Genomic DNA, 18,355 nt, shown 5'->3' with positions numbered 1-18,355 from the left:
AGACTTGTCTTTTACTACAAAATATTGTTTATGTTTTCTTTCTTGTAATCCATCAGAGACAAAGACAACTAAAACAATGAGTTGGACATTCGGTGGTGCTGGAGGACATGCAGACTCATGGTGAGATGAGGGGCTTATCGCTGGCTGAATATGGGCCTTGTTTTGGATAATGGTCCTCCAAATCTTTGACACCCAAATATTGGACACACCATGATAAGTATATTCTTTTGTCTTCAGAGAGAGAGAGAGAGAGAGAGAGAGAGAGAGAGAGAGAGAGAGAGAGAGAGAGAGAGAGAGAGAGAGATCTATTCAATGGCACCACCTATTTACGGGCAATCTTAACCCATAATTTTCTCACAAACCTAACATTAGGGACAATCCAGTTAGGATTATAAGAAAATATGGGTTCAAATTCTGGGAGAATCGGAGGGAGGTCTGATTCTCAAGATTCTGGGAGAAACGGCCAAACGAACTGGTATGTAGTCCCTAATTACCGTGTTGCAACGAATTGTCTCCTTATCAAAATGTGTTTGCTGCCAGTAGTTGGCTCTGATAGAATTATGTTGGTGAAGGAGATTTTTGCAAGATGCAGAAGGGTCTAGTTCCCCTCAAAAAACAAGGTCCCGAACTCCTCAATTTTCCAAAACTAGAATAACAGAATCACAATTTATCACAATTGCCAAAGAGATCTACCTTTTTTCCAAGTTTTTTTGCGTCCGTCCTAATTATTTTTAACCAGAGAGAAGCCGGCACATGTCACCTAAATGGTTGTGAGGGAAGCCAATACTCTGCCAATTGTGGGAAAGTATCAGTTGACTCTACACGCAATATTGCTCACTGGTGGATGTACCGTTGCTATGCACTTTGTCATCGTGTACAAATGAAGTGCATTCACGTCTGATGTTGATATGGTCATATCTGATGCAATTGTCCTATCTGAAGAACATAACCATCAGTGTCTGAGCACTATACCATGCTCTACTGGTGTCTGGTCATGCTTTTGATATTAATTTTGCCAGCGGTTGCCTATAGCTTTCTGAAGCGCTTCAGTGATCATCCCAGGTGCCACGGTAGCAAAACCAGCCGCAACCTGCAACATTCCAACAATGTTGGTAAATGAGACTATAATGTGAAGCCTTAATAAACGTTATATATTCTATATTGTCAGATCGCCATTAGAAGGTGGTGAGATTGAGACCTGGTGAGTGGCTCGTATCTTGAGTTCAAGAAGGCCACCCGGTGTGGATGTGTGCACGGAGACGATGTCCAAACGGAGGTTCTTGATGGCGTCGAACACTCGTGTCATCAACAGCTTCTTCCATCGGCATTGCACCTCCAAGATCACCTCCTTGTCCATCATGATCACATTGACAACATTGCTTGGGCCATCGCCATCCTCCCTCTCTGACTCCGACGCCTTCCTCTTGCATCCAGTTGATAGTTTGATCTTCTTCCTTCCGGCAACATCATGGAGTCCCCGTCCCGTTCCTTCTTTTGGGTGCCATGATGGTGTCCTGCTAGATTCTAGCTCTTCTACCCTTTGCTCTAGCTCTTTGAGATATGTTATCGTCTCTGCGAGGATGGATGCTTTGTCCATCTGCAACCCAGGAAAAAAGCTATGGAAAACATTTTCTGCAATTTGCTAAGAAGCAATGGATGCTAAATAATACTACCTTGTTAATGGACGGGACCAATGACTTGAGAACTAGGAACATCTCGTTGAGCTTCTCCCGGCGTCTTCTTTCCGACAAGACATGTGTCTTGATGTTACTTTCTTGAGCTCTCATTGTCCAGTCACCGCCAGCCACAACTTTCTTCAACAACTTTTGTGACTCCCCGGGATCCCGCACATCCATGTCTTCCCAGTCTGATGACCTCTTCCATACGGTAAAGCAGGATGGACGAGAGCCATTAACAGAGCTACTTAAAGTTACGGTGTTATCATCGATTCTTGGTGCTTCCATGTTTGGCGCCATTTCCAAGGAAGACATGAACTCAAAGGACCTTTCGATGACCCAGTTGTCCTCAAGAGCACACACGTCCAACTCCTCAATGAGGCCATAGAAATCATCCACTTCCTCGGTGACGCAATTGATGTTCGCGTCGGACATGCTCTCGACCTCGCCTAGCTCAGAGATGAACCCCTTGGCGATATTGTCATCAAGGTCTTCGAACACGATGATTTCTACATCCCTGTTCCTAGTTTCGTTTGTTGATGGACTGGAGCTTGGCGCCTCTGACTCCAAGCATGCCTGGAAGGGTAGCTCCCAGAAAGATGTGCCGATCCCGTTCACCATGTCTGGATCCTCCAACACCTAGCAAATCCATTGATAGATCTTTGTTAGTAGCACTTCATTAATGTGGACTTATTAAGGGGGGGGGGGAACGTGTCCTACAATTGACGTGGTAGGTTGTCTTAACCTTGTGCATAGAACATATAAATATTTTCTACACCAGTCATACCGCAAAAGAATGAACTTATTAATAATAGTTTAAAAGTAAAGTATCACTGCAGGATCATTGCTGAAAAGTCTGTGATATGTCAGAATGACATGTATCTCATATGGGTGGGGAAAACATGTATGCATTTATCCAACGAGTACCAATATAAAAATAGCGAGTTGTGGAGATCCAACACATTTCATCCGTTCAACCGCGTTTATCCAACGGTCTACACCGCTCTGTTGTTCAGCGCTAAACATGTTTAGCGCCCTCCACTAATTAATATCATGCCTAGTATCAATGTTGCCATTAACCAAGCAATTATAGTCTATGGAAGTAAGATGTACTGCATACGGGCTTTCAGACATCATCCTCTTGATGTATCATCGTTGACAGGTGAACCGATTCACCCACCTGTGATGACCCTATCGCTCCTATAAAGGTAAGCATAACCCTCCGTTGTTGCCTAGCGTGCCGTCATATTCTAGTCTCACACCGCCACCCCCATTGATGGAATCATCCATGCTTAGATTATGCCATTATATATAATATTGTAAAACATATTTTTATATAATATTATTTGATATTACTAATGTTAATGTTTTTCTCTATAAACTTGATTAAACCATAAAAATATGCTTCTAAAAAAGTTGTATACACGATAATTTGTGACGGAGGGAGTACCGGTAATTGAAGCCGTCACAATTTCAAAGTTTGCGTGCACCCGTAAACAGAAGTACAAAACAAAAGGAAATAATATATTGAGAGATACTCAAAAATTAAAGTGAAAATCCTTCGCACATAAAAGTTATAGCGAAAATCATATGCCCTCACCAAATCCGACGTTCCAAGCTCCAGCACACCACCCATGAAGGGAATGCAAACGACTGTCTGAAAAATGTGATCCAGCTTGAGATCAGAGATCTAGAGGGTAAACATGTGATAGACGCATATAAGGAGATCTCGAAGCATGCATGAAGTATTAAACAAGTAATGTGCTGACCTGAATAGGCGCAGTCTGATTTAACCGTCCGGTAGCGTGGGCAAGCATCATGGTGTTAGTTAACGACCGAAAGATGTATACAGTTTGAGATAAATATGTATAAGATACCTTTGCTAAGAGAGCGCGCTGGAAAGTTTTGGTGTCTGCGTATTGAGCATTGTACAACCAAACATGTTCATTGCTCGCAAAGCTCTTGCCTGGCAACCTGAAAGTAACTAGGTAAGTAGGAGTATATTAATTCACAGGTGCTATTCATTAGACGGTGCCCGAGGTCGCCAACAAGGGCTTGCCAGGACCTTGTTGGAGGCGGGCACTAAGAAGTGGCGTCGCCACCGGAAGAGAGGTAGACCTTCGACTAGTTTGGGTTGGGAGTGGGGAGGGAAGCTGAACCAGAGTCATTGGATTTCAAACTAATGGCTCAAAACCCGACTTGAAAGCAGAATAAATTGAAATCCTATTCCTACACAAAGTTCCTACAAAAACTCTTACGATACTAATTTGTTTGGATCATAATTCCATGATTTAACCAGCTGCTTCCCGATTGAACAAGCACGTAAACTTTATTCCAAAATAAAAGGCAACTAATAAAATGTGGCACCATATTAACTTACACTTCAAGAACAAACACTTCAGTAACAACGCTTTGACTCTACAGTCAAAGTAAGTACAACAGACTAGCTTGACTTGTTTTACTGTATTACGTAATGTTTTGCCGGTTTTTCTTCTTGCTTTAGGTGCGTCGAAGTTTTACGCGGTGTAAGAATAAGAATCCTATCACCGTGTTTTCATGTCGTTTTGTCATGTTTCTCTTTTAGACTGAAGAGTGTACCGTAGTGTTTCACTATATATCTTTAAAAATGAATGCAGGAATCTCCTATACATCAAACCATATACGCTAGCTATGTATATCACCCTTTATCGGAACTTAGAGTTAAACTAGCTTGGGCGTAGGTTTTTCTACACTCGGGTGCATCGCACGCATGATGAACAGTAAAATAAAAACCAAATAGCAAACAAAATCTAAAAAGTCTGAAACTTCGTGGCCTTGATTATGATAAAATGTTTTAGGTTCCTTGTAAAATTTGGTGGCCAAATGACATCCGAGGAGCTCCTTTCAATAACTAAATAAATTTGTGCTCAAACTTGTGTGCACTGTTTGAGCGGAATTTTCGTTTTGTTTGCCACAAGCTCATTTGATTTTATTTGGCTACCAAATTTTGCAAGCACCTAAAAATTTTGGTCATAATTGAAGCCACAAAATTTCAAAAGGTTTAGATTCTGTTTGCTATCTTTTCTGATTTTACGGTTCATTGTGTGTGAATGCGTATAGTAGTTGCATACGTACCCTTGACTAGGCCGGAATGAGTAAGTCATGCTCAGCGTGTAGTACCACTCTGCTTCCCCGAGATCCTCCGGGGACAGCGAGGCGGCAGGACGCCTCGCCCGGTGGTCCGCCTTGCCGGACAGGAGAGACTCGTAGAGCTCCCTTAGCTGCTCACTCCTCTGCAGGATGAGGTCGTTTGCGGTAACCTCCGTGGTAGTCGAGCTTATGATCTTCCTCGTCTTTACCTCGCCGTTGTAGAAGCCGCCCTTCCACGTCAGAACTCTACAAAATCAAACCGATAGGTTCTGGATATGAAATGTACAAACTTTACGAATTTGCTTTAAGAAAGTACCAACTTGTCACCAGCTATATATACATGAATGTACTCCGTACGGATGTATGATTGGTTAATTACCCAGGTGGGCGCAGGCCGGTGGACAAGGACCAGAAAATGGCGTAAGTCCAGTTGATGCTCCTCACAGCAGCGGCGAGCTGGTAGCTGAGCTGCTTCCCGGACGGCGGTGCCTCGACGCCAGGGGCAGCTGATAGCGCCATTGATTACCACACTAGCTAGCTGTTTCCTACATATGCATCGGATTGCATGCAGAGTTACTCACAAAGTGAAGCTAGATATGATCGAGCAAACAAGTCTGCTTAGACCTTACTTACTTGAGCTGTGTGCAAACTGCAGACCAACAGAAGAGCTAGCAGCCGCACGTTTCTGCTCCTGTTAGCGAGGAAGATATGGATCTGCTATGTACGAAAGCAGGCCAAGAATCCTAGGCAAGCTATATAGAATCTCGGAAGTCGGAGCAGCGGGGCAATGACAGAGACACGGACAGCAGAGCCCTCCTGGTTACACCAACATCTAGCAACATACTCTCCATTTAAGGCATTTTATCAAAAACACAAAAACACCATTTTTAGTAAGCCGCGGCAGTGAGAAAACCGTAGCCACAACGGGCGGTCCATATTTAGGCACCTCTTATCTGCATTGTAAACTTTTCACCTTTGTCTCTAAGCGCATATATAGCAACACATGTGATTGTGTGCAGAGACACACTGCAAAAGTCTTCGATCATGCATGTGATTGTTAGATTATACTCCCTCCGTTCCTAAATATTTATCTTTCTAGAGATTTCAATAAATGACTACACACGAAGCAAAATGAATGAATCTACACTCTAAAGTATGTCTATATACATCCGTATGTGGTAGTCCATTTGAAATCTCTAAAAGACAAATATTTAGGAACGGAGGGAGTACACTGATTTCAGCACAGCATGGAGCATGCATAAGCAGCCAAACGTGCCCAAATTGGGAGGCCGTAGAAGCTAACAACGGAAATCAAAGATGAAAACTACAGATTTGTCGGTATCAGCAACACATTTGCATCGATGATAAATGCTGGTATGGTGAGTCATAGAAATGAGTGGGTGGTGGGAGTAAAAGACAAAGGGAGCCTTCTAGAATCAGGGACCTCTCCGCGTCACGGCCGTCAGCTAGCGCCTTTGCTCTCACCCGAAATGGTTTGATTTGCTCTCGACAGAAAGGGAATGCCTTGCTGTCAACAACATGAATGGCTTTTTACGACGCCACCAGGTGAGAATCACCATGCACAGGAGCTGGAGGGCAGACGGGCCTTATCATCGCCAAAGAAGCAAGTGGCGGCCGCCGCCGCATCGACTTGTGACCGCATGCTGAGATCAGGCCCTTGTTCTAGATACTGATCCCTCAAAACTTTGACAGCCATAGGAAGCAACGTGGCTAAATATTTGACAGGCACTGAGTACCATCTCTAGATTTTCACAAAAATGTATATTACTTTGTCTCTTGACTATGCGAGCACGGCATCGCTGGCTTGGTCCCTGCCTCTCCCTCTCCCTCAATGTGTGTGTTTGTGTGACAGGGAGAGATGGGTGTGGTGGGAGCAAAAGACAAAGTACTATCCTCTAGCATGGGGGGCCTTCCCAAATTAACTAGCGCCTTGCTCTCAACAGAAATGGTATGATTTCCCAAGGCAAACAAGCTTGGCGTTTATTGGAAATTCCTTAGTCCTTATGGGCCAGATTATTGAAGCAAAGTACTATCCTCAGGGTCACCTTCTTGATACTGCTTTCCCGAAGTTCGTCTCTGCATCTTGGCAAGGTATCATGCATAGTCTTGAGTTGTTCAAATGTGGAGTTATCTGGGGGGTCTATGATGGTAATGTTAATATTCAAAAGGATAACTGGCTTGCCAGGAGTTCTGTCCTTAGAGTTGCCGCTAAGAAGAACAGATTTTTTTGATTTATTCTCAGGGAGAAGGAGACGAGACATGAATTTAATTTGGGATCTGTTTTTCCCATGATGCTGATGTTGAGATACTCATGATCGCATGTACATTAGGCAGCTAGGATCTTCTATTATTGTTTCCTAGTCTATGAATATCTCCCGATACTTTCCATGTATATCGGATACGGTTGAGATATTCTTGCCCTTGTACTCTATATATGCTACGACATACGATCAATGCACATATCGATAATCTACATGGTATCAGATACCGTGTATCTTTCCTAACGCTTCTGCCTGCGCCGCCGCTGCACCTGCGCCGCCGCTGCCTCCTTCCGACACTCTCCCCAGTTCATTAATGGCATGCAGAGTTTTTTGCATGCGGCTGAGGCAAACAAACGGGATGATGGTTTTATGTGTTGCCCATGTGGTGTGTGTAAGAATGATAAGACTTACTCTAGCTCAAAATAGATTCACGTCCACCTGTTTACGTCATGTGACAGTTCAGGTGAGAGAGTCGCCATGCACAGGACAACCAAGTGACAGTGTGGATAACAGTAACACTCACTTTCTGACGGTGATGCTAGTATAATTGACAGCCATGTTTCCTTTTTCTTGTTTTATTTTTCTTCATCCAGCATGTTGCCAAAAAGCGTGAATGATCCATCTGACTATCAGAGGCACGGACAAAAAACCAATGAGCGGTGCCAGAGGACGGATGGGGCCTTGTCATCTACTGTGACCACATGGTGAGATCAACCAGGAGCTCATGCCTGCCTAAACATGGCCCTTATTTTGGATGCAGATCCTCCAAAACTTTCACAGCCACAAGAAACAAGGCGGCCACACTCGTGAGGTCCACGATGTCACCACCGTGGCCCCTCCCGCACTCTCTCTCTCTCTCTCTCTCTCTCTCTCTCTCTCTATATATATATATATATATATATATATATATATATATATATATATATATATATATATATATGAAACGTTGGGTCTAGCACTAGATTATTTGGATTTCATGAAGAACTGCATGTGTGGTACCTTGGCTTAATTATGGGACCAAAGTAAAAAAAAATCCACCTGGCACAGATTCGGTTTTGACCATGGTTGACTACTTTCAAGAATGAACCTCACACAATATTGAAAGTTAAGGATGAGAAGTGTACACCAGAAAATAAACAGGGCCAAGAATCCAAGGCATGTGTTATATAGATCTTGGAGTAGCCGGGCAAATGACAGGGACACAGACAGCAAAGCACTCCTGCTTGCTGGTTACACCAACAACAGCATATATACTCCCACTTTTTGGTAAGCCGCAGCAGTGAGAAAACCTCTTGTTTCCGTCGTAAACTTTTAGAGTGTGGTCCATATTAGCTACATATCACCTCTTGTCTCCATCGTAAACTTCTTGTCTCTAAGTACACACGTGAGGATAAGGCCACACCGCTTAAGTTGACACTCATGCATGTTTAGATCACGCATGCATGTGATGACACTCTGCATAAAATGACATTGAAAACGACAGATCTGTAAGCTGTAGTAAGTGACAATATGCATGGATAATAACTACCGTGTAGTGTATGGTGGTGAGTCATGAAAGAAACGAGTGTGGTGGGGGCAAAAGGCAAAGGGAGGCTTGTAGCACGGGAGACCTCTCCACATCAAGGGTCCGTCTGCTGGCGCTTTGTTTGCTCTCACCAGATATGAGATATGATTTGCTGTCGACAGAAACGGAATGCCCTGCTGTCATGTCAACAACAGGAATGGCTTTTCACGGCGCCACAAAGTGACAGGGTTGGTAACAGTAACACTCGTTTTCCGACCGTGATGCTAGTATTTCATGGACCATAACAAGACTTGTCTAATTTATACTACAAAAAATGTATGTTTATTCCTGTTTATTTTTTCTTGTATTTTCTTTGAAGGTACGTTGTAGGTAGGCGTAAGTAATCCATCAGAGACACATACAAAGAAAAAGAGTGGGACAGGCGGTGGTGCTGGAGGATGGACGGGGCCTTGTCATCGCCGGAGCAACGACAAGCGACCTCAAGGTGAGATCAGGGGCTTATCCCTGGTTGAATACGGCCCTTGTTTTGGATACTGGTCCTCCAAAATGTTGATAGCCAGATATTGGATAGACACTGCATATGAGAGAGAGAGAGAGGGAGAGAGGGGGGGGGGGGATCCTCAATGACACGTTGGGTCTATGTAAGATATTTGGTGAAAAACTTCATGTATGGTATTGATACCACCAAGGATAAATTACGTGGCCAAAGTACCATTACGACAGCGCCACCTTAGAACAAAATTGGTTTTGACCCTGGTTGACCACTTGAATCAAAATTACATAATATTGAAAGTTAGAGAGGAAGCGTACACCAAAGGTAAACGGAATACATAATCTACATTATCTCACTTTGCTTAATTCAAATGCTCTGTTTTTCACTTAATACTTAGAGATGTGTGATGGATGCGGTCTTGGTGGAGTTTTAGATATAGATATAGTTGGATAAGAGTCTATAGATACAACGACGTAACGCCTATATGCAAGCATGCCATATATAATCAATTATAAAAACTTAAATTTCATTGATACAAAACTGTAATTTGTTCACCACACATATGCTATATTTTCTAGAGAGATGACACTAGTGAAGTTATGGATCCTGGTCCTTTGTTCCTTGTAATCACATCCGCGATCAAACTCTTTTTCTATTCTTTACAATCTGAAACATTTTGTTTATTTTCTTTCAATCATCAATAACAACCACACTATTCATTAATCCTTGTAACTGGCAAGGCTTGTAAGACTCACAATATCACTTTCCAAGTTTTGGACCAAGAAGAAGTTATCTAATTGTGTGCAAGTGATGTTCGTTGACTCTAGTCAAGTGCTCCATCAAATTGATAAAATTAGTTCTTCACCGAGGGAAATACTTGTACTGCAAACCCTTGCCCTTAAGGGACCATCAACTTTGTCCACAAGGCATAAAGATTAGCAGGGAATATCAGTACCAATGTTCTACCAATGTCAGGTCATGTTGTTGATATTAATTCTTTTAGCGGTTGCATATAGCTTTCTGAAGTGCTTCAGTGATCATCCCAGGTGCAATGGCAGCATAACCGACTGCAAACTGCAATAATCCAACAATGATTGGTAACTGAAAGGATAATCATGGAGCCTTAATTGATGCTACATTATATAAATTATCAGATAAACCTTAGAAGTTGGTGCGATCGAGACCTGCTGAGTAGCTCGTATCTTGAGATCAAGATGACCTTCTGGTGTGGATGCGTGCATAGAGACGATGTCCAGGCGGAGGCTCTTGATAACGTCGAACACCCGTGTCATCAACAACTCCTTCCATCGGCACTGAACCTCCAAGAGCACCTCCTTCTCCATCACGGTCACATTAACGACATTGTTTGGGCAATCGTCATCCTCCCTCTCCATCTCTAGCGCCTTCCTCTTGGATCTAGTTGATAGCTTGATCTTCTTCTTGCCGACAACCTCATGGAGCCCTTGTCCTGGTGCTTCGTTCGGGCGCAATGATGGTGTCCTGCTAGATTGTAGCTCTTCTACCCTCTGTTCTAGCTCTCTGAGATAAGTTATAGTTTCTGCAAGGATGGATGCTTTGTCCATCTGCAAACCAAAAAAAAGCTATGAAAAACAATGTCCGCAATTTGTTAACAAGCAATGGATGTTAGATATTACTACCTTGTTAATGGACGGGATCATTGACTTGAGAACTAGGAACATATCATTGAGCTTCTCCCGACGCCTTCTTTCCGACAGGACATGTGTCTTGATGTTACTTTCTTGAGGTCTCGCTATCCATGCACCACCGGCTACAGCTTTCTTCAACAACTTTTGTGACTCCCCGGTGACCCGCGCAACCACGTGTTCCCAGTCAGATGACCTCTTCCACACCGTAAAACATGATGGATGAGAGCCTTTAACAAAGCTACTTAAAGTGATGACGGCATCGTCAATGCTTGGTGCATCCATGTCTGGTGCCATTTCCAAGGAAGACATGTACTCAAATGACCTTTCCATGACCCAGTTGTCCTCAAGAGAACGCATGTCCAACTCCTTGATGAGGCCATAGAACTTGTCCACTTCCTCAGAGACATGATCGAGGTTGATGTCGGACATGCACTCGACCTCCCCAAGCTTAGAGATCATCCCATCGACGACATTGTGATCGAGGTCTTCTAACATGACGATGTCTACCTCCCCGTTCCCTGTTTCGTTTGTCGATGGACTAGAGCTTGGCACCTCAGACTCCGAGCATGCCGAGAAGGGTAGCTCCCAGAAAGATGTGCCGATCTGGTTCACCATGTTCGGGTCCTCCAATACCTAGCAAATCCATTGATATATCCTTGTCAGTACCAATTCATTAATCTGGATGAGAGGGGGGGGGGGGGAATAGTGTTCTAAAGTTGATGAGGTAGCTTGTCTTAACCTTGTGCACAAAACACAAACATTTTCTACACCAATCATGACAGGAAAAAAAATGAACCTTAATATAGTCTACAAAGTAAAGTACATGTGAAGGATCATTGCTGACAAGTGTCCGGATCTTTCAAAATGACATGTATCTCACATGGGTGGGAAAAAACATGTACTAGAGTAGTGACCTAAACGGTCTTATATTTGTTTACAGAGGAAGTAGTATGTTATAGGTGGGTGTTTCTTTCTGTTTGCTGACAGGTTAACACATCATTGTGGTTGTACATAAGACCCATATATGGTAGTGAGATATATTGCATACGAGCTTTCAAACATCATCCACTTGAGGTATCATCATTGATAGGTGAAGTGATTCACCTGCCTGTGATGATCCTATTGCTCATACAAAGCTAAAGATATTGCTCATACAAAGCTAAAAATAACCCTTCATTCTAGCCTGGTGTCCCATCATATTTTAGTCTCAAACTGCCGCCCACATTGATGGAATCATCCACATTTAGGCCGTGTAATTTTCCATCCCTCAACTAATCGTTTCATTTGTAAAACATATTTTTATATAGAGCAATGCTACACTTACAAAGGAGTCTACATAAGTCTTACGTGATTATGCAGATGGCAAATTGTGATTGGGATGGGGAAAGAAGGAGCCCACCCCACCCGAAATTCAGGGGGGTAGTTAGTTCATTAGGAATTTTAACGTTCGTAGCTGTTAGTAGATGTAGGATTTTCGTTTTATATAATATTATTTGATATTAATAATGCATTTTTCTCTATACACTTGATTATTAAACAAATTAACTTTTGAAAATAAAAAAAATCTACACAAGCTAATTTGGAACGGTGGGAGTACCAGAAATTGAAACCGTCACTACTAAAAAAGTTTGCGTGCACCCATCGGCAAAACTAAAGGAAATAATATGTTGATAGTTACTCAAAAATTAAAGTGAAAATCATTCACACACAAAACATAAAGCGAAAATGAAATGCCCTCACCAAATCCGACGTCCCGAGCTCGAGCACACCACCCATGAAGGGAATGCAAACAACTGTCTGAAAAATGTGACCCAGCTGGAGATCAGAGATCTAGAAGGCACACACGTACTTAAGAAAAGCATATATGATAGATGCATATATGGCGATCGAAGCATGTGAAGTAATAAAGGCATGTGCTCACCTGAATAGGCGCGGTCTGATTTAACCGTCCGGTAGCATGGGCAAGCATCATGGTGTTAGTTAACGGCCGAAAGATCTATGCCTAGCTTGAGATAAATATGTAAGATACCTTTGCTAAGCGAGCACGCTGGAAAGTTTTGGTGTCTGCGTACTGAGCGTTGTACAATCAAACATGTTCATTGCTCGCAAAGCTCTTGCCTGGCAACCTGAAAATAACAAAGTAAATATATCAATTAGCAGTTGCGATTCATCGGGCAATTGAATTTTTTAATCTTTTTTGCCCGGGGGTACAATAAGAAGGTTTCCACATGCTCATGAGAATTTTTCCCTTCATTGAACATATACCCATTTTGTATTCCTTAGATTTTTTTTCTATTTTGCATGAAAGAGGGCAGCGCAACAATGAGCTCGAGACGAGAACGCCATGGCTGGCCATGGCGTCGCGGGCTTGGGCTTGTCAGAACTTCGCCCGAGGTGGGCAACGTGCATCGCTGCAGCGTCGCCATAGGTGAGGACGAGGGTCCGTAGACAGTGCCCGAGCACGCTGACTAGGGCTTCCTAGGACCTCGTCTGAGACGTACGGTGAAGAGCCTTGACTGGTTTAGGTTGGGAGGGAGGGAGTGAACATGAAACGGAGTCATCGGATTTCATACTAATGGCTCAAAAAACTGATAGAATGTGTGGCCCCATACTAACTTATACTTGAAGAACAAACACTTCAGTAAGAACGTTTTCACTCTACAGTCAAAAACAGTTTCTTTCCCCCTTTTTTCCAAGCCATGCCCACCTCTCTCACTTTGGTTCTCTATTGTTTCTTTTATAATCTTAACCGATGCCACATAAAATAAAACCAACATAAATAGAGTAACTTGGAATAATCTAAACCGAACCGGGATTTTCCAAAATCACGTCATCTTGTGTTACCTCAATCCGATCAAAATAAATCTTACCAAAATCTCAACTAAATCAAAACTTTTCTTACCTTTCCCTATTGTCCATACCCAAATGAAATCAAATCATACCTAAACCTCAACTAAATAAAAAATTTCCTTGTCTTTCCCTACCCATACTGAAATATATATAAGTTAAATCTTACCAAAATCTAGAATATGGTGGGTGTAAGGTATATGTCAGAAAAGATTAATGTCGAGCCACTAGAATAGGTATGCCCCCAATTGCAACGCACGAACAATTAGCTGGTCGGAATAGTTGTGTACGTACCCTTGACCAGGCCGGAAGGCGTAAGTCATGCTCAGCGTGTAGAACCACTCGGCTTCCCCGAGATCCTCTGGCGACAGTGAGGCAGCGGGACGCTTCGCACGGTGGTCCGCTTTGCCGGACAAGAGCGACTCATAGAGCTCCCTCAGTTGCTCGCTTCTCTGTAGGAAGAGCTCGTCGGCGGTAAGCTCTGTCATGGTCGAGCTAATGATCTTCCTTGTCTTTACCTCGCCGTTATAGAACCCATTCTTTCATGTCAGAACTCTACAAAAACAAAGCGACAGGTTCCGGACATGAAAAGTACAAACTTTTCGAATTTGCTTCAAGAAAGTACAAACTTGTGACCAGCTATGTATAGGTATGTTACTGGTTTATTACCCAGGTGGGCGCAGGCCGGTGGACAAGGACCAGAAAATGGCGTAAGTCCAGTTGATGCTCCTCACAGCAGCGGCGAGCTGGTAGCTGAGCTGCTTCCCGGACGGCGGTTCCTGACCGGGACAGGGAGGAGCAGACGATAGCGCCATTGATTACCACACTAGCTAGCTGTTTCCTATACCTATGCATTGCATGCGCAGGTGAGCAAACAAATTAAGGTAGCCAAGAAGTGGGAAACCGAATATTAATCTGCCTTCCAACTGAAACAGAATTACTAATAAGGACAATTACTAATGCTTACTTGAGCTCTTGGTGTGTGTGCAGAGCAAGAGGAGCCGTACGTTTCTGCTCCTGTTAGAGAGGAAGATATGGATCTGCTATATACGAAAACGGGCCAAGAATCCAAGGCAAGTTATATAGAGTCTCGGAGGTCCATATTAGCCCCAGCCCCAGCTAGCACCTCTTGTTTGCATTGTAAACTTTCCTCCTTTGTCTCTAAGCGCATAGCAACACATGTGATTGTTAGATTATACCACTGATTTCAGCACAGCATGGAGCATGCATAAGCAGCCAAACGTGCCCAAATTGGGAGGCCGTAGAAGCTAGCAACGGAAATCAAAGATGAAAACTACGGATTTGTCGGTATCAGCAACACATTTGCATCGATGATAAATGCTGGTATGGTGAGTCATAGAAATGAGTGGGTGGTGGGAGCAAAGGACAAAGGGAGCCTTCTAGCGCCGGGGACCTCTCCGTCGACTAGCGCCTTTGCTCTCACCAGATATGAGATATGATTTGCTCTCGATAGAAACGGAATGCCTTACTGTCAACAACAGGAATGGCTTTTTACAAGGCCACCAGGTGAGAATCGCCATGCACAGGACACGGAGTGCGTAGGGTAGCACTCGACGGTGATGCTCTTTGCCATAGCTACCGTTGTACTCGCTCCGTTTCAAAATAAGTGTCTTGAGCTCAGTACAAATTTGTACTAGAGCTAGTACAAAGTTAAGACACTTATTTTGAGACGGAGGGAGTAGAAAACTAATGAACCGTCAATGATCCATCGGGGTCCGGGGACAGGGACAAAAACAAGGAGGCCACGCTTGTTAAGATCCATGCCTTGACGCATCATTTTCTTTCTAGGCGGTACACATGTGTTGACGGGTAATATACACCTGTAAAATCTGCGTATAAACTTCAACCATCGAAGCAGGGCCAGTGGTGGAGCCAGCGTTGAACCATTGGGTTCACATGAACCCAATGAAATTCGCTACCTACGTGCATGTCATGTACCACATATAAGGCCTGACCCCAATAAAAAATCAAGCCTGACCCCATCAAGCTGCTAACGCCTTATGATTAGACAAATAAAAAGGCCCAAAAGCCCAGGCATCTTCGTTACTAGTACAAGATCAATACATGTACGACATCTAAAAAAAGAAGATCAATCAATACCTGTACGAGGAATACACGGACGGCAGCCGCACACCTCTTCGCTTTCCAACTCGCCTCGCCTCTCCCTCCGCCGTCTCGCCCCGTTTTTGTTAGGCCCGTCGCTTCCGTCCTCATCTCGACGCCGACGCCCGACGGTAAATAGCGTAGAAGCGCTCAACTGCAGTCTAATTCGAGGCAGTAATATCACCTCCACATCTCTTCCCTCTGCTACCCAATCTAAATCTAATAGCCTTTTGCCCTAATTTTCTAATTCTTATTTTCATGGACTTTCATTGATGCAGGCTATGGAAAGATATTTTTCAAAGAAGAGAAGTCGATCATCTGATCCAGATAATGACGCGGGGACATCGAGGACACCCGTCAGATGTAAGCAAACTGCATCAAATGTCGCTGCCAGTAGTCTCCCAAAGCCTTCTGTCCACAAAGAGATTAATTTAGATGAATTGCCCTACGATCCGGCTGATCGGAAGAGAATTTCGGAGTACACAAGAAATCCTAAGAAGCAAGATGAGATTAGGCCACGATACTTAACAAGGGGACCTTACAAGCCTCCATTTACTTTTGTTTATCCACACAGGGACATTGGAGATACTCAACGAAGATTTAATCCAGACTGGTTTAAAGATTATGGTCGTTGGCTTGAGTATAGTGACAAGGAGCATAAGGCCTTTTGTTTGTGTTGTTATCTTTTCAGAGATAATAATGAGGGACAAGCTGGGAGTGATGCATTTGGAATTAATGGTTGGAACGGTTGGAACAAGAAAAGTAGGCTGGATACCCATGAGGGTAAAGGTAATGTTAATAGCTTTCATAATGTAGCAGTAAAACGGTGTGATGCTTTGATGAATCAAGATCAATCAATTCTGGTAGCTCTCGATAAGCAAACTGATCTTACAAAAAAGCAAAATCGAATTCGGCTTAATGCTTCAATTGATTCTGTTAGATACTTGTTGCATCAAGGCTTAGCTTTCCGAGGCCATGACGAAACAGAAGAGTCAAAAAAATAAGGGAAACTTTCGAGAGTTGGTAAAAACTTTGGCAAATCAAAATGATGATATACGGAAGGTAGTTCTTGAGAATGCTCCACAAAATTGCAAGTGGGTATGTGGAGATATTCAGAAGGAAATTGCGAACTATTTTGCCAAGGTAACATCATCATTAAATTATATTTCCTACTATTTTTGTTGTGTTCCAATTTACACTAATCTCTAATGATCCCCTTATTCTGTTGCACAGATAACTTTGAATTCTATTATTGAAGAAATTGGAGGTGATGTGTTTAGTTTGTTGATTGATGAAGCTGCTGATGTGTCTGACAAAGAGCAAATGGCAGTTGTTTTGAGATATCTTAGCAAGCGTGGATTTATCATTGAACGGTTAGTTGGAGTGGTACATGTGCAAGAAACATCGGCAATATGTCTTCAGGCTGCACTTCAAAAATTATTCACCGATCTTGGTTTAAGCATAAAACAAGTCAGATGACAATGTTATGACAGGGCTAGCAATATGCGCGGCGAGTTCAATGGCTTGAAAGCAAAGATTTTGCAAGAGAATAAGTCAGCCTATTATGTGCATTGTTTTGCTCACCAACTCCAGTTGGTTATTGTAGCAGTAGCAAAGAAGCATGAAGATATTTCAGATTTTTTCTACATGATCTCCATTTTATTTAATGTGGTTGGAGCTTCTTGCAAAAGAAAGGACATGATTAGAGAGAAACATCGAGAGGATGTAATAAAAGCCATAGGTAGTGGGCAGATTAGCACTGGCAGAGGGTTAAATCAAGATCAAACTCTTCAGAGAGCTGGTGACACTCGTTGGGGCTCACACTACAGAACTCTCTCAAGTCTAGTGAAGTTGTTCCCTGCAGTCATGTCTGTTCTGAAATATGTGGAGAAAGAAGGTAAAAATGAAAAGAAAAGTCAGGCGCGTGGTCTTGTAGCATATTTTGAGACCTTTGATTTTGTGTTTTATTTGCACATGATGCTGCATATATTAGGAAATGCAAATACTTTGTCACATTCTTTACAAAAGAAGGATCAAGACATCCTAAATGCCATGTCATGTGTCAAGTCCACAAGGAATGAGCTACAAGAACTAAGGGAGAATGGATGGGACTCACTGATACAGAAGTCATATTCATTTTGTGAAGAACATGACATTGAGAAGGCGGACATGCTGGAGCAATATATCAATCGACACAAACCAAGACAAAAAACTAATAAGACAAACCTCCAGCATTACCGAGTAGAGTGTCTTAATTCTGTAATTGACTGGCAACTTCAAGAGTTTGATGACCGTTTCAATGAGGTAAATTCTGCATTACTTGGTCACATGGCTTCTTTCAACCCAAACGATGGATTTGTTACTTTTAACTTGGATAGCTTAGTGAAGCTAGCTGAGTTTTATCCAGATGATTTTGATTCAAAAAAAAATGGATGATCTTGGTCCTGAACTGCGCACTTACATTGATAATGTGAGAGCGGATGAAAGGTTTGCTAATTTGGACGGGATTGCTGATCTTGCGAAGTTAATGGTGCAGACAAATAAACATGTTACTTTTCCCTTGGTCTATCATCTTCTAAAATTAGTATTGATATTACCAGTTGCAACAGCAT

The 18,355-nt window shown here is 42.8% G+C and overlaps 1 protein-coding gene and 1 pseudogene across 2 annotated transcripts; both read right to left on the bottom strand.

Moving 5' to 3' along the window:
• Nucleotides 1-771: 771 nt before the first annotated feature.
• On the bottom strand, nt 772-5,577 carry LOC123094075 (anthocyanin regulatory R-S protein). 2 transcript variants are annotated; one of them, XM_044516153.1, is made up of 9 exons: nt 5,439-5,572; nt 5,185-5,350; nt 4,791-5,051; nt 3,554-3,650; nt 3,446-3,460; nt 3,277-3,333; nt 1,674-2,315; nt 1,199-1,597; nt 772-1,090 (listed from the first exon to the last, which is right to left on the bottom strand). In XM_044516153.1, the coding sequence occupies exons 2-9, from the start codon at nt 5,322-5,324 to the stop codon at nt 1,007-1,009; spliced, it is 1,695 nt and encodes a 564-aa protein (XP_044372088.1). In that variant the 5' UTR covers nt 5,325-5,350; nt 5,439-5,572; the 3' UTR covers nt 772-1,006. The 2 variants fall into 2 exon arrangements, with proteins under 2 accessions (XP_044372088.1, XP_044372087.1); XM_044516152.1 differs by having other exon boundaries at nt 3,446-3,650; nt 5,439-5,577.
• Nucleotides 5,578-9,979: 4,402 nt separating this feature from the next.
• Nucleotides 9,980-14,722, bottom strand: LOC123094074 (anthocyanin regulatory R-S protein-like; annotated as a pseudogene).
• Nucleotides 14,723-18,355: the final 3,633 nt, after the last annotated feature.

Source organism: Triticum aestivum, chromosome 4B, assembly GCF_018294505.1.
Source record: "Triticum aestivum cultivar Chinese Spring chromosome 4B, IWGSC CS RefSeq v2.1, whole genome shotgun sequence".
Lineage (NCBI taxonomy): Eukaryota > Viridiplantae > Streptophyta > Magnoliopsida > Poales > Poaceae > Triticum > Triticum aestivum.
The sequence above is the reverse complement of the archived record's forward strand: the minus strand, read 5'-3'. Positions and strand labels throughout refer to the sequence as shown.